The 16317-nt window shown below is 43.1% G+C and overlaps 2 protein-coding genes across 3 annotated transcripts in view; one reads left to right on the top strand and one right to left on the bottom strand.

The window, feature by feature from the left end:
- The window catches only part of cenpp (centromere protein P), a 71983-nt gene extending 71146 nt beyond the window's left edge, over positions 1–837 (top strand). Inside the window, exon 9 of one of the 2 annotated variants that reach the window (XM_053442773.1) lies at positions 360–837. In XM_053442773.1, coding sequence (XP_053298748.1) covers positions 360–490 — 131 coding nt within the window. In that variant the 3' untranslated portion in view covers positions 491–837. The remainder of the gene's footprint in view (positions 1–359) is intronic. The other variant, XM_053442765.1, reaches the window with a different exon arrangement.
- A 1632-nt stretch (positions 838–2469) lies between these two features.
- ippk (inositol 1,3,4,5,6-pentakisphosphate 2-kinase) lies at positions 2470–15375 on the bottom strand. The gene is given in 15 exon segments (XM_053442705.1): positions 2470–5228; positions 5448–5533; positions 5535–5546; positions 6004–6106; positions 6190–6325; positions 7109–7235; positions 7432–7581; positions 8563–8635; positions 9017–9075; positions 9168–9257; positions 9351–9469; positions 9725–9791; positions 11010–11105; positions 12862–12921; positions 15153–15375. Coding segments are annotated over 15 exon segments (1512 nt in total). The 5' UTR covers positions 15234–15375; the 3' UTR covers positions 2470–4975.
- Between the last annotated feature and the right edge of the window lie 942 nt (positions 15376–16317).

Genomic DNA, 16317 nt, shown 5'->3' with positions numbered 1-16317 from the left:
ACATACTGACACCGACAGTTCACTGCATCCAGGAATTATCAGACCCCTTCACTTTTTTCATATCGCAGATTTATGCTAAAATAATAATTTTCTTAATACCCAAAAGGAAGATAGTGAAACGAATATGATAATTAAATATAAATAAATCTTCAGACCCTCCCAGGATTTGGTGTAAATTTCTTCAGTTAAGTCTGAGATATTTGTGCTGCAACTTATGATTCTTTATGATCTAAGTGTCAGAAAATGAGTGTAAAATATAGGATTTCATTTCAAATTACAACCTTTATTCGAGGTTTTGGATTGTTGATTAAATTAAATTGTCGATCTGATTTTATTGTTTCTTTTCTGTGTCTCTGCAGCGCTGCAGTTGTTTCCCTCTCAGGCTGTAGGTGGCGCTGCCGAGGCCTTCCAGAGCATGCTGAGGATTCTGGGACCTGAAGCTGCGGTGGAGTCTGTGATCAGGGCGGTCAGCCTCTCTCAGGACATGTGACTCACACGAGAGGCAGCAGTTAAAATAAAATAAACTGTTTCCAGACCAGTATCGTTACGTTCCAGAGATTCACAAAAAGATCTGCAGCAAATAACGAAATTAGTTTGAATGTTTACGAGCTTTTTCATTTTCTACTTTAAACAAGTGTAAACACACAAACATCAGTAAACACACACACGAAGCTGGTTTAGTCTCTTAGAAATCTTTATTCAATAGAAAGAGCTCGACTGTATCAGCAGAGCTCATTGGTCAGAATCTACAAAAATAAATAATTTAAATACAAAATGCCAAACAGCAGAGTCGCCTTTGTATTTTCAAATAGTTCTCTTCTCTCAGCTATTTACACACACACAGCGTTATTCAGGAGTCTGTAGGTTTCACAGTGCTGCGATGTTCCCGCCCCTCGACGCTCAGGCAGCAGCTGGAGGCAGGGACGAGCGACCAATCAGAGCCCAGCTCACCTGACGGAGCTGCGTCGGAGGTCTGGACACTTTGTTTTCTCTAGAATCTTCTATCTTAGTTTTATCGCTGCTTTAAATCCCAGACGATCTTTTAAAAACCCAGAAGGTCGTTTACTGTTCAATCACGTGTCAGAGAAAACAGAGGTTTGAGTTTCTTCCTGAACTCGGAAACAGCCGTTGACAAAAAGAAAAGTTACGTAATATTTTTATCTCGAGGTTTTTTTAGTTTGGTTTAGTTTGTTATTTTAGCTTTTAACAGAATAACGTCAAAGTGTGATATTTACATTTCAACAGATTAAATCCTGGGATTGAACCTCGAGTTGAGATCTTGTCAAAAGCTGTTTTTGAGGATCCAGAAGGAAACTTATCACAAAGTAGACCCAACATTTATTTTTTACTTCTTGGAAAATGTTGGAAATACTTTGATAATGATTCAAACTTTAATGTTGAAACTGAAATGAACCTTTAGGGGTTTTTTTTTTAAAAGCTTGTCAGTGATTTATTTATTAAGAAAATATGTTTATTTCATGAGGGAGTTGCTTTAAAAAGATGAAAACACAATTACACATGGAATCTGTTTCAGGTTCTCGTGTCTTAAAGACTTCAGAGAACGTTTTGTCAATAGTACAAATAATTGATAGCTGCGGTCCTACCATCGTATTTGTCCTTTTTTTATTTTTGGCCACATTGACAAAGGACAAAAGTTTAAATATTTTTACCAGCACCTGCAAAGTGTTTCGAGCGTTTGACCTAAAACTTTGCTGCGATAAATAAAAAGCACTTGTGAACGTAGAGGCCTCGTGTTGTTAGAGATAAATAACTACTTCAATGTTTCCTGTCGTTATTAACGCACAGGAAGTTTAACCCTCTGCAGTGAATCCTCGTCCCACAACTTGAACTCTGTGACATTTTTTCATCGAGTTTCAAAATCACTCAAAACCAAACCCACGTCTCCATCAAGCAGTTTCAACGTGTCCAGACCTCGTCGGCTGCCTGACGCGTCCCCAACAGAACGATCAGTGGTTGGTTCAGTTCCGCTGCGGTTCACTCTCCAGCCGTTTGACCTCAGAGGGAAATGTGGCCGGTGGGGTTTCAGTCCAAAAAAAGATGGAGACCAGATCGAACAAGTGTTGGATGGAGCTGGAGCTAAAAATCTGTGGATTTAGTGTTTGGATTGAACAGAGCTGCTGACAGCCGACAGTTTCCAGAAAACACGTCTAACCCTGGGAGTGGAGTGTGTGGGGGTGGGGGTGGGGGGGGGGTCTGTCGTTCCAGGTTTCAGTCTTGTAGTGTGATTGGTTTTCAGTGGCTGATGGAGGTGACGGAGGCTGGAGAGTGGACGCTGGAAACAGAGGAACTGAAGTCAAGTGTTACCAGTTTATCTGAAGCCTCCTCGAGCGCTGCTGGTTTCAGGAGTTTCTACCAAACAAAGAGGAGACTTACAAATAATCTGGACGAGAAAATCCCCCCCCCCCCCCCCCCCCCCTTCAAAAAACACCCCGTCAAACAGCCGTAAGTCTCAGTCACCGTCCTCAGAAACCTCCCAGTGACTCATCGTGGAGCGTCGAGGTTCTGAGAGTTCGAGGCTGCGTCCACAGACGACCTCTGACCTCAGCTGGGAACGCAGCCTGCATCAAAGTGAGCGTTTCAAAATACACACTCGCACCCACACACACCCCTCGTCCTCCAGTCCTACCAGAACATTTAGGCACATGGACAAAATAGACACACAACAAGCCACTTATGGCACAACAACCAGCAGAGCAGCAGACCCTGGGCCTGTCTGAAGAGGACTGCGCCCAGTTACCCAGCAGCCTCTGCTCTCTTCCCCCTGCTCTACTTGAAAACCCCTCTGTAGAGTCACATCAGTCAAAAGGAGACGTTCACTGTCAGGGCCACTGAGGATGATGATGATGATGAAGAAGAACCAGGCAGAGCCGGACACGATGCTGACTCAGCACTTTCAGACGTTATCACTTCGTCTCATCAACGGCTGAAACTAACGGTTATTATCAATTAATCCGATTATTTCATTGATTAATAAAGTTGTTTAGTTTGTGAAATATAAAAAAATAAAAACACCTTCACAATTTCTCGTGTGACGTCTTCGAACCCTTCAAGCAACACCATGCAACTTTAACTGAGCAGCAGCGCCCCCTGCAGCCGCACATGGAGACTCATTCTGTTTGTGGTTTCGTGAAACCCACTCACTGAACCGATATTACCCATGATCCTCTGCTTCCTGAACCAGAAGAGCTGCTGCTGTAACAAATCCACTAAACTGTTTAGAATTCTTCACATTTTAACAGTTTCCTGCTGATTAGTGGGATTTGAACTCAGGTTTTTAATAACTGATCATCAGTTCAGCTTCACTCCTCGACTCACTGGAGCTGAATCTGACAGTTGAAGCTGTGGTTCTCTGTCAGGTCTTCTCACAGGAGATCGAACCCACTCAACGTTACTGGGTGATGAGTGGGAACGAAGGAGGAAACTTTCTCCTGATTCCCAGTCACTGAAACATCAAACTGGTTTTAATCAAGCTGCTGATTTGGAGGTTTAAAAGTTGCACAGTGTTACTTTAACAATTTCCTTCTGAGATGTGACCAAGCAGCTGTCTCATGAGTTAGTTTGAGTTGATGTGAGTAGTTGGACTGAAAAACTCCAACGTGAGAAAATAAGAGTTATGAATTATAAAAATAAAAAACACCATCTCAGCTGCTGAGACTGTTTGGCAGTCGGATTCCACCATGATAACTTGTGATGCAGTTAACAGGCGTCAGCAAACAACCTGGACCCACATTCTGTCCCCGCCCACCTACATTCAGGAAATGACATCATCAAAGCGCGACAAAAGCAGCAGGAGGTTTAAAGAACAGGTTCCTTCTACTCGGGCGTCCGTGTGAAAGTGAAGCCACGGTTTCCTCGGCTGTAATCATCCCATTCATATTGTCGGTTTAGAGATCTGATCCCGATGTGCGTCAAATACCACAGACTGTTGAGGCCTCGGCAGTTTGTGTCAAAACAAACCACACATATTGAGGTTTCTCCCTTTTCAGTATAAAAGTCCCTCTCTGTGTTACAACCGCTCCACCACAGCTCAACAAGGAAACACTTCCAGAACACAACTGGTGGAAAACTAACCGAAAAGAAATCAATGCATCCAGAACTAAAGCCATTTGATATCTGTCTGAATTTCCCACGGTGTTAATAAAGTATCCATCTATCTGTCCTAACCCTCATTTGATTCTATAACCAAAGTATCAAACCAGTGTTTCCCACTGATATCTTTGACAGCAGCCGCTAACTATGTCTAATTTCTCCCCCCTCAGTTTCATAATGATCCAATAAACTTTTCACACTTCTCATAACAACATAAACTCTCTGGCTCTCTCTCCTTCTCTCTCACTTCTTTGGTTTCCCTTAAAAACATTCATAAACATCCCCGGTCCTCTGCAGGCGATTCTGCTCCTCATCACTTATGTACATTGAAAGTGCAGAAAGGAGAAGATCTCTAAAGGACGAGTGGAATTAATTACAGCAAGAAAACCAGTTGCTATTTCAATATGGACGCCTGATTATTGTTTTAAAGACTAGAGTGTGAACCTGTCCTTTAATCTCCACTTCTGTCAGCGATAGAGACCCGTGCTCCGTGCGAGGTTTCCAGTCGATGTGAGTTGTGACCGAATGGATTCACCTCGGCACAGGAGTCAAATGTCAAACTGCCACAACATCACAAAAGGCTTTGGAAACTAAATGCATCTGCTTTTCGTTTTCCGGTGATTTATCTGCAACTTGGTTTAGATTTATTTTGTTGCTGAGCAGAAGCAGCAGGAACCAGAGGGTGATACCTGTCAACAGGGTCTGAGTGAGGAGGAGGAGGAGGAGGAAGTGCTGCAGTGAATAAACAGCCCTGCTCCTTAACTCTTCTCCACCTCTGGAATCAACATGGCGTCTCTGTTCGAGGCATCAGTGTGGCATCAGACATTTGTGTCTCCTGTAGTGTCGCCTGGCTCCTTGGTGGCCGTCACACCGGGTGGAAGAGCAGCGTGCAGTCGTCCCTCTCTGCAGCCGCGTAGATGTCCGGCAGCGGCTGCAGAGAGGCCTTGGGCAGCGCCCCCCCGGTCCTCAGGTAGCAGGACACGATCCTCTGGTCCAGGCGCAGCTGGCAGGGGATGGAGTCGAACGGCTTCGGATCCAGATCCAGAATGGAGACGGAGTAGGAGAAGGCGGGAGGTCTGGTCGAATGGAAGTCTCGGAGCCACCTCTGACTGGACAGACTAGGAGAAGAGGAAGAGGAGGGTTAGTGAGCAGGAGGAAGAGCCTCTAACGCCCGGCTCCACCTGGTGGATATAACCAGGTACTACAAACAGCATCATAAACCTCATCACTACTTTTTGGAGAAAAGCAGTTTCAAGATCTCAGCTCCGTCTCTCTGTGATTCCAATTGACTTTTCAATCAAGAGTCAATGAGACTCTTCTGACAAAACTAGACTCACCCTTCATCGTCATCCTCCTCTTCCTCCTCAGCGCTCGGCACCAAGGCCACCATGATGGAGCAGTCCTTGGCTGTCATGGCAACGCGGGTACTGATGAACCTGGAGTCAGAACAAACAGGAAGGTTTTAACTTTCTGTTTAGAATCTGTTCAGGTGTTAAAAACAAGTTAACAGTCAAAACTCTACTACTGTGAAAACGATGTGGAAAGCATGAAATATAAAAACACATTAATAGGACATTTATATTTGCTTCAAGTATGAATGTAAGCAAATCAAAAGCTTCAGGCTGGTTGTGATTCCTTTTCAAAGTCTGTCTCCGCTGCACTGTTGCTTCTATCGATAAATCAACTTTTCCACTTTATCCAAATGAAACATTTTTTAAGCATTAAGAATGAATTAAGCAGGAAAACAGTTTTAAGGAAACAAAACCCAGCGTTTTGCACTGATGATTTCAGCAGCATTCAAATCCTCAGACACACAGTCAGCTGACACGGTCACAGTTTCCTCTGTGTGACTCAGTGACTGGAATAACTGGGAACATTTGAAACCAGTCTAACCTTGGCAGCGGCGTACTCCACGGAGCCGTCGTCCTCAGCCGGACATTTCTGCAGCGTTTCCAGGAAGGCCTCGTTGTACGGCCCGTCCACCTGAAGACGAGATCTGACACAGACAGACAGGAAGTGAGGTCAGAGACCAGTGAGTTCCATCAGCAGCGTGCTCCTCTGGGCCTCCTCTCGTCTTACCTCTCCTTGGGGAAGTCCTGCAGATGTTGCTCCACTCTGCGATACAGAGGATGAAGACCTTCGATGTTCAGCGTGTCCAACATCTGAGTCTGAAGGATCCTGGACAGGACACTGTTGCTGTTTAAATCTTGAGAGCCTACACACACACACACAAACCCACACACAGAACAAATTCAGTCATAATGACCTAAATGTTTGAGCTGAAAACACACAAATGCTTCTTTCTAACTACAAACACATTGAAAGGAAGCAGCAGCACAAAGAAAACCTTTGTTAAAGGAACCAACAAGCAGCACAGAGACCTGTTGGACTGGTCTGTAAACAAAACACATGCGAGCATGCATGTGATACACATCCTGGGGGGGGGGGGGGTATCTGCTGTTTATTCATGCGCTTGTATGAAGATAACGAACATGAATGTAAATACTGATGTAACTGCTGTAACTAACTTATTTTCATCCCTAATAGATCTGATGATTGTTTTCTCAATATATTGATTCATCATTTTGTCTAAAAAAAATTGGGGGAAATTATCCAGATTCCAAGATGACATGTGTTGTTTGTCCAAAGATTCTAAAAGTCAAACTATTCGGCTTGCAAAACAAAAAAAGCAAAAAAAATAATAAAAATCTTCAAATTATTCTTTCAAATATTTGAAGAAATTAGTAAGTAATTTTTCTGTCATCTCATCTGCTCATCGCTGCAGCTCTACTTGTTTTAAAGAATATTTTTGTGTTTGCTCGTTTTTTTTCAAATTGCAGCCGACTGGGTTGATTTCTAAACGTAGAACAAAATAAAAGGAAACTGACTCAACATTTAAATTAAAACTATTAACAAACTAATAATTGACCAGCTTAGTTCACTCACTGTGACCTGGCCACACACAAATCTATCAGATGGTAGAGAAGCAGGTTCTGACCGTGACGAATCCTCTCCTTGTTGAAAAGACTGGCTTCACAGAAGCTCCGCCCCTCTCCACATCTGTCCGCCACCCCCCCGCCGTGCCCTCCTCCTCCACCACCACTCAGCAGGGCGTTCACCAGGACCTACAGAGAGAGAGAGAGAGAGAGAGAGAGAGAGAGAGAGAGAGAGAGAGAGAGAGAGAGAGAGAGAGAGAGAGAGAGAGAGAGAGAGAGAGAGAGAGAGAGAGAGAGAGAGAGAGAGAGAGAGAGAGAGGGTTGTATTTTCCACCGGCTCAAACGACGCACAGTGTGTGTGTGACAGTGTGTTGTGTGGATGTACCTGGATGAAGTCGTTGAGAACAGCCTTCCCGGTCACGTGACTGATTCTGTTGTTCCCGTACGTGAAGTACGGTCTGAGCTGATGCAGCAAAGAGTTCAGGTCCAACGAGTCGTCACTTCCTTCTTTACTGCTATAAATGCACTGACCGCCCTGGAAACACACAGACAGGTCGTCTTACTGTGGCTCTACTGCTCACCGTGAAACCATCAGCCCAAAGTGAAGAGGATCCCATGTGGTGCTCGAACATCTGTTCACACCTGCAGCAACTTCAGATCTCAAACAGAGACGTGGAGAAGTCTGGGTTCATCTTAAATATAAAAACCTTTCAAAGAGTCGCTCTGGAGCAAAGATCTCACATTGTTGTAAAAACTCTTTCACTTGTCCCTCGCCGTTGGAAGAATCTTTCACTGAGAGCTTTTTGTTTTAAACTTGTTTCTGTTGCTCCTTCGTTCATACCAACAACTTAAGATTCATTCTTAATGGTTTTCAAAGAGATGTATGTGATGGGGACAAAATGTACACACTCCTCGTTCTCAGCAGTCTGAGTGAAACGACAACGTCAGTATTGTCAATATGAGCTGTTCACTGACATCAGTATCGTGTTTATCTTTCCTGATATGAAAACTAATTTGAAAACAGAATAAAGTGTGCAGAAAATGTGCATTTATGTTCTTTATATCTGGTTACATTTGTATTTAAAGTTGTTTATGATAAAGTTTATTGTTAAACCATGACTTATCAAACCTCAATTATAACTGTCAAAAGGGTTTGATGATCTAAGAAATGATAGAAACATCAGTATTGTAATTTTTTTTACCCTGCATCAATCCTAAAAATCCATATCAGTTTCTACCACGTTTGTTTAGCCTGGTTTGAAAATCTCTTAAATTCATTCTTAAACGTACAGTCACCTTTTAGTTTACATGTATGAACAGGAGGAATTATTAACTAGAGCAGTGTTTCTGTTTTAATGGTCATTTGATTGTATCATTTAAAAACTTGTGAATCTCTCCTTTACATCAGTGGTTGTATTAATTGGTTGTGTTGTAAATGGAGCTGGATGTTGTGATACAAACACACAAAAGGTGTCACATTACACAGAGTAGGACTGAGGCTGTGGTTGTGTCTCACCTTGAAGATCTTGAAGTTGTTCTGAGGTTCTTCTATGAGTTGTCTGATGGCAAACTGCATTCTCTGTCTGTTCCTGATCAACAGAAACCAGAGGACATTGTGTTGAGATGCAGAACAGTCAGATTTCTATCAGGAGCTGAAGTTGCAGTGAGGAGTTAGAAGTAGAAAGTGTTCATGTGCTGGACTGAATTATTCAGGGAAGTGTTTCTCATGTCGTCTAACAACTACAACATGTGCAAGTTGACATCAGCTGAAGTGACCAGATCAACAAACATGAAGGAAACAAGAAACACTTTAAAACGTTTCCTAACAAACAATCAGGAACTTCTACTGTTTCCACATTTTTCAAGCGTAAACTTTGCTCATTGTGTTGTTAAACTCCTCCTGATTGTTCCTGTGACTTTTCATTACGCAGCAGTGTTGATGGTAACAATGGTCTCTGCAGTAATCTCACCCTGAGAACAGGTCTAGAGGACAGTAAAGACTGCGTCTCTTCCACTTCCCTCTGGCCACCTGAGAGACAGAGACAGAGAGGGGGGGGTCATATCTAGTTGGCCTAAAGTATTATTAGTTGGACAATATTTGTGTACTGTGTTTGTAGTTACCTTGTCGTGTTGGTGCATGCAGAAGCGACACACTTTAGTCTTGATGTCTTTGCTGACATGTTTGGAGGACGGCAGGAAGCCACACTTAGGCTGAAAACAGAACACACACACAAATCAGCTCCTGAACAACACTTACACTTAGCTCAGGACTTCTGGTGGGAGTGTGTGTGTGTGTGTGTGTACCTTGATCTCGATGCAGAGGGGAAGAGAGTGTGTTGGCTGGTGCAGAGTTGGAGACGTCAGGTTGGGCAGACAGAGAGCACAGCCGCTGTAGATGTCCATCACCTTATCACAGCGCATCGCTGACACACACAAACACACACACACACACACACACACACACACACACACACACACACACACACACACACACACACACACACACACACACACACACACACACACACACACACACACACACACACACACACACACACACACACACACACACACACACACACACACACACACATACATACATACACACAGTCCAACTGGTCATTCAACAGATTTAATAACCAGATGCTTCCCACAGAAAACATAAAAACCCATCTTACCTGGTCTTTGATGCTGAGCTCTGATTGACAGCTGTCGTACGAACTCCAGCGGCAGTTTGACCACTTCCTGTTGAGAAAGGAAGTCAGAACATCTTTGTTTCCATTATCGTCTGTATGTAAAACACAGTGAACAGCTGATAGTGTTTCAGCAGCAGTGGGACGTTGGCTCAGGAAGCTGCTGCCACTGAAGCCAACAGCTGTGATAAATCTTCCCGTACAGTAGAAGCAAATTATTCAGATAATAACAATCACATTCATCAGCCTGCATCAGATACGGATTCAGAATCATTTAACTATCATCACACCGCACATGAAGAACCTCTGCGTGACAGAATCATAAATTCAGCCGTAAAAACCTCAAATGTTTAGTTTAGAAACAAAACTAAACTTAGCTCCCATCTGACTCGGAGAATGATGCTCATGTGCTCGACCTCTTCAGACCTCAACACTGACTCACTGTGTTTTGGGGGAAATTTGTGACTCAAAAAACTCATTGATCTCCGAGCTCTGAACAGGTTATATTTTCTAACTGGATAACCCTGCGGTTAAAAAGATATTATGCACGACCGTTGTTTATCTATAAATGCAATCAAGATCTCACAAAAACAGCCCCTGGAGTTTTTGATTTGTAAAAAAAGGGTTTAAGGAAAAATTACATCTGTAAGCTCAGTAATGTTTCTCACTCGTCTTTTATTTTGAATTTAGACCAACGTCTTTCTTTGAGCACAGGCTTGAGTAAATTTAATGGGGCCTTCTTTTCCACTCGAATAAAGACGTAAGAAGTGTGCACCCTGGTTATAAAGTCTCATATCTCTGATACCAGCAGACTGGCGGATGGATCCCAGAGAAAGATTCCTCAGCCTCTGATGCTCTACGATAAAGATGTGTTCGCTTCTTTGCAGTGTTACAGAATAATTTGTCTCTCTGTGTGTGTTTTAGTCTCTTGTCTGGCAGCTGCATGTGTTTGTTCATCACTTGTCTTGTTTGTTTCAGTTTTAAAGAGGAACTCCACCTCACAGGTCCCGAGGAGGGAAACAGACAAAATGAAAAACTCAAGCTCTTTATGGTTCCAGGAGGAGCTGTGTGAAATGATTTTTGACGAGAAAGACGAATAGAAAAACAATCTCATATCTCAGTTTGTTCTGCATCTATTGATCATTTCTCCCCCAGACAGTAACGTGGGAGCAGGATGCTGAACCCGTGGAGCTCATTCAGTGTTTTGTTTGTTAAAACTCAGACAAAGAAGAAGGATTTAAAACCTGAATGACAGCAAACAGAGCCTTACCCCGCTGTGGATGAACTTCTCTCCCAGGAGGCTGCTCATCACGTTGGAGCTGAAGTCAACAACGTTCTGGATCTGCCTGAAGGCCTGCTCAGGTGTCTACAGGACAAACACAGACAGGTAACCAGCAAGTCACAACCGGATCTGAGACTCCAGCTCACATTTTGACAGAGAAGTGGAGTTATGTTTCCACTCTGAGCTCACAAGGAAGCTCACAAAGCCCTCAGTGTCAGTGGGACTTGATTAACAGGCTCGTGTTCATTGACAGGTTTTCTCTTCCTGGTTGGATAAAGAGTCTGACTCATACAGACGTCATCGTCTGAGCAATGAGTCACGAACCTTAATAGATTTTCTCTCTCCAGTAATTATTTTCCTTCCGTCGTCATTCTGCAGGTTTGACTCCAGAGCTACAAGATCCAGATTTTCTACAACTTTTCTTGTTTGTTTTAACTATTACAATAAAGGGTTAGGGTTAGTTTATTTATTTTTTAAACCGGTATATAAAAGGGACTGATATCTATGAGCGTGTGCAATTTGGTGCAGATCCAAATTAAAATCCAGATATAGGGGGTTTAAATGTTTCATGTGGGCTTTTATATATTCTTTTGAGACGAGTACTCAGGGAAAACCCCCTCGGACATGGGGCGATCATGCAAACTCCACACAGACCGACCAGGAACAGGTTTGTTAACATTACCGCAGTAAAGTAAACACATATTTTGGGAGCTGGTTATCTCACAAGCTTTGAGAAAAACTGTTCTCGTGCTTTTGTTTATGCAAACAGTTCCTATTTCTACTGTTAACAGGCATGAACCTGAACCTAAAAACCAGTCAAAGCTCAGCCAGTCTCACGTACGTCACTGGTATCACTGGCAGCTCTCACACCACACGGGCCTGTTGACAGCTGGGATTCATTTTACTACCTGTGTGTGTGTGTGAACATGGGAACGCCCTGTGCAGCTATGAGTCAAGCCACATTTTTAAGTTGAGTTGCTATTATTTCATTCAAGAAAAGGGATGCTTCTGTTGCATGGGTGTGGTTTGGATACGATAGTTTTGACACAGACGTCAGGTATGCAGCAGACTGGAAACCCCACTGATCACAGGCACAAGAGCAAACATGATGAGAGAGAGAGTCTAAGAATGAGAGGCGGCACAGGAGTGGTTGAGTCCTCACAACAAACAAGTCAGATGCTGCAAGAAGCTCTTTACCTGCGGCAGAAACGTGAAGATGGAAGAAGATACGAGAGAACAGCTGATGTAAGAACTCATCGTGTGAAAGGAAAAGGTCACAAGGAGGGTTGAGTGATGAGTAATGACGTGAAGGATACACCCGGTTATTAAATAACCTCGTTTGAGAAATTTGATTTAGGTCTTTTAGCCCTGCCGTTGATGATATTCAATAGATTTACAAATCATTTGACAGCTGCCAGCTGCACAAAATGACCCTTATGGTAAAGGCCCCGCCTCCATACATCCACAGTTTGACCCCCAGCTGGAAAACCTGTTTTCAATGTCAAACCCTCTTTTCTTTCCACAAACACACTTCCTGCCCTTTTCTCTACTAAAGCTATCAAATGGATGCTATAATATATATTTTCTTATTTACTAATAGTTATTTAAATGTCTGATCTGGTTGATGGATCAACTGCCTTGTGAAAATAGGTCAAAAAATTGTTTAGGAGAGAAACCAAGACTTTGACTGGGCAGTGTCTGAATAAACTTGTTTTTCAAAGAAAGAATGCAAAAAAATGTAAAAAATTCAAATCATACGACATGTGCTTGTCGTCAAAATGTTTTTACTGAGTGATGTGGTGATTCTGACGAAGCTTTAAACACACAGACTGATATTTACCTGTGGTGGGTTTTCACAGTCCTCAGCCGGATACTTGAGCAGACGTAGAACTCTGGGAAGCTGCAAGAAGAGAAGAAGAGCTCAGTGAAGAGTTAAGAAGTAAATAGTGATACGGTTTGTCCAGGGCGTCTGGAGCGTAAATCCGTTCTGCAAAGTGTGAAGCGAGTCGGGGTTGAATCTGACTGAAACCATTGTTGGCCTGCAAACATTAGTGTTGGACTGTAAGTTTGTGTGTCTGTGTAAAGAAAGTTCAGGCCCAATGATCTGTATAAACAGTTTTTAAGCCTGTCATCACTCAGGTGAGATTAGGGAAAGATGATGTACCTGAGACAATGTTGACAGGGCGGTTATCAGGGTGTTTTATCAACGTGCCCACATGAAACCAGACAAACTGTTCACATCCAGTCACACGGGGACTGAGACATCCACCTTCGACTGCAGCGGGTCGGTACCAGTAAGCGATTCATGTGGGTTTTCTGAGGCAGAACCTGATACTAAAAATTAGGGAGTAAGAAAGTGTCTGATACAGATAAATATCGACTGATGTGTCTCTTTGAATTCCAGAAATCTGTCTATATGTGACGTGAATCTCAATAACCGTTTATCTTCTTTATTTTTTTACTATAGTGCGATTTGGACACTTTCAGTTTAATTAACTTTGAACAGGCCATAACTACATGTTTACCATTTTTTTCAAACTAAAGCAAAGTTACAGTTGCTCCTTTAACAGTTTGATTGTCTAAAGCTCCAATATTATCAACCTTCAGCCTCAAACTAAAAACACACCTCTTCCGTCTATAACTTGAATAAAAACTTTGAAACTAACAATTTAGCAGCACTTAAATGGCACTTACTAATTGCACTTTGTAGTTTTGCTTTATTTTTGAAGAAATTGTACTTTCTTGATTCTTGTTCTGGGTTTTTTACCCTCGGTTAGAGACCATCTATGATATTTCTGTTTGGAGACAGAGGGGCCCCACCAGATGTGATGGACAGCTCTGCTCAGAGGTGCAATAAGAGCCATAACTACTTTTAATACTTTTTCAAACTAAAGCAAAGTTTAAAAGAGACAGTTGCTGCTTTAACACTTTGTCTAGATATTTTTAATCCAAACTACAGTCTAAAGCTCCAATACTATCAACCTTCCACAGCAAACTAAAAACACACCTCTTCCGACTATACCTTGAATACAAATATTGAAACTCACAATATTGTAGCACTTAAATGGCACTTTGTAGTTCTGCTTTAATTTTGAAGAAATTGTACTTTCTTGATTCTTGTTCTGGTTTTTGCAGCCTCGGGTAGAGACCATCTATGGAGACCGAGGGGCCCCACCAGACCTGAAGGACAGCTCAACTCAGCGCTGCAATTAGAGCTACATTTTTGGCATTCTTCAGGGTCAAGAAGTCAAACTACTTCAACTGAAACCAGGTGTAGTCTGAAACATTCAGTTTCAAGACTGAATCTGAATGTGTGTCTGTGTGTGTGTGTGTAACTTTTCTAAGGTGTGTGTGAACAGTGTAAACAGTGTAACAGCAGAGGATCTATTTCTTCACCTCTGAATGAAACCAGTGAATCATCACTCGGGAACATTTCTGCTCCATTACATCAACGGACCGGGGACGCCCTGCCTCGCGTACATGTGACCTCCGCTCGTCGGTTGCTCAATAACAACACGTCCAGACTGGTCCCGTGAATCACACGTTCCCACAGTCCGTCAAACTGGTTTTCACTTATCTGAAAAGAGGGGGCGGTAGTGGTGGTGGTGGTCAGTGAAAGCATCGCCCCTGTCCCGGGTCAGTGCTGGAAAGTTAACCCCGGGTTAGACTCGGCTATCAGCCCGGTGCCTGAGTTTCTCTCGCCCGGATGGGAGGGATGCTAACGGCTAGGTTAGCTCACACTTTGCTAATGGGGGATTTGCATTTCATGACAGCGCGGTCAGTGTGTCTCTCTGGTGGGAAACAAGCCGCCGACACGACTCCGATCATCGGCCACTTGCTCCGACACTTGTTGCTCCTGTGGAGGGACGGTTCTCATTGGACGGACCGATGGGAACTCTTAGCTCCTGGTTAGCAACTCGCGGCTACAGCAGCAAACACGAGCTAAAGGCACCGACGGCAGGTGGAACCCTGCCTGTGGACGTTTCCCTCTTCCGGGAACATTTCCGCAGATTCACCGCAAAGTCTCCCCCGGCAGCGGCAGCGAGCTGGAGGCCACGAAGCGCCAGCTCCGGGGGGGGCTGGAGAGGGGTTAGTATCGGGGTTAGCTTCGTGCTAGCTTAGCTCACTCACCTGGACGTGGGACACCACCAGGCTCTTGTTTCCTTCCCCGTGATACTTCCACTCGTTCTCGTCCATTTTGTCCAGCTCCATGACGGCGACAGGCCCGACGGTTACACGGCAGGTACAAGTACTTCCACCGGTACTAGCAGCAGTACTACTGAAGTACTGGAAGTACTGAAGCTCCGAGTACCGCTGCTGCTACTGCCCGGCCCCGGAACTCAACGCGGCCTATCACAATACTGCTTCCGGTTATGGCTTCAAAAAGTAAAAGTCCAATCAAGACACAGTGTTTGGAGTGAATAAAGTTTTGATTTAGAATCAAAAAGTGTCATCAAGCCACTTAATCAGTACCTTTTATAAATATTTCTAAACTATTTCTAAATGATCTAAGGTTATATTAAATAAGTAATTCGTGTGTTTATGTTAATTTACAAAAACAATTGTTTTTTTAATATTAAAAGGTTAACTTATTTACATACTTATATTTACACATTTCAATATTTACATTAGCCTCATAATAAGTTGAGTGAGTTGAGTCACATGAGAGTGAGAAGCAGGAGGTGAGTGGTGTTGATAGATGATCAGTAAAGTGATCGGTCCCCATCCTGTTGTTTCTTCAGATTAAGAGAGATCCAACTGCCCCACATCAAACCCCCGAGCTACAATCAGGTTGTATCTTATACAACCCTTATATAAAAAACCAGGATCATGGGGGGGCTGCTTTGCAATAACCGGATTGTAACGTGAGTGTTTGATGTGGGCAATTAAATGGTTATGTGCAGAGTTTCCTGCTGAATATTGGAGATAAACCCTGGTTTTTAATACCTTTTCAGTCTTTTTATTTGATCGACAGTTCCTCTTCACTCTTCAACTCACTGGACCGGATTCTGACACTTGAAGCTGTGACTCTCAGTCAGTTCTTCTCACCAGAATAACATAGAACAGACGTTCAGGGAATGAAGGAGGAAACATTCCCAATGTTCACGGTCACGTATCCATCAAACTGGTTTTACTCAAGCTGCTGTTTTGAGGTTAAAAAGTTGTTTAGTGTGGCTTTATCCATTTCATTGTGAGGACAGATCTGCACTGGGTGGACTTTTACACTGCCTTTTTTAATCTCTTATCCTAATCAGAATTATTTATGTACTTTGGCTTCTTTAGTTTGTTGTTATTT

The sequence above is a fragment of the Pleuronectes platessa genome, chromosome 2, assembly GCF_947347685.1.
Source record: "Pleuronectes platessa chromosome 2, fPlePla1.1, whole genome shotgun sequence".
In the NCBI taxonomy this organism is placed as follows: Eukaryota; Metazoa; Chordata; class Actinopteri; order Pleuronectiformes; family Pleuronectidae; genus Pleuronectes; species Pleuronectes platessa.
The sequence above is the reverse complement of the archived record's forward strand: the minus strand, read 5'-3'. Positions and strand labels throughout refer to the sequence as shown.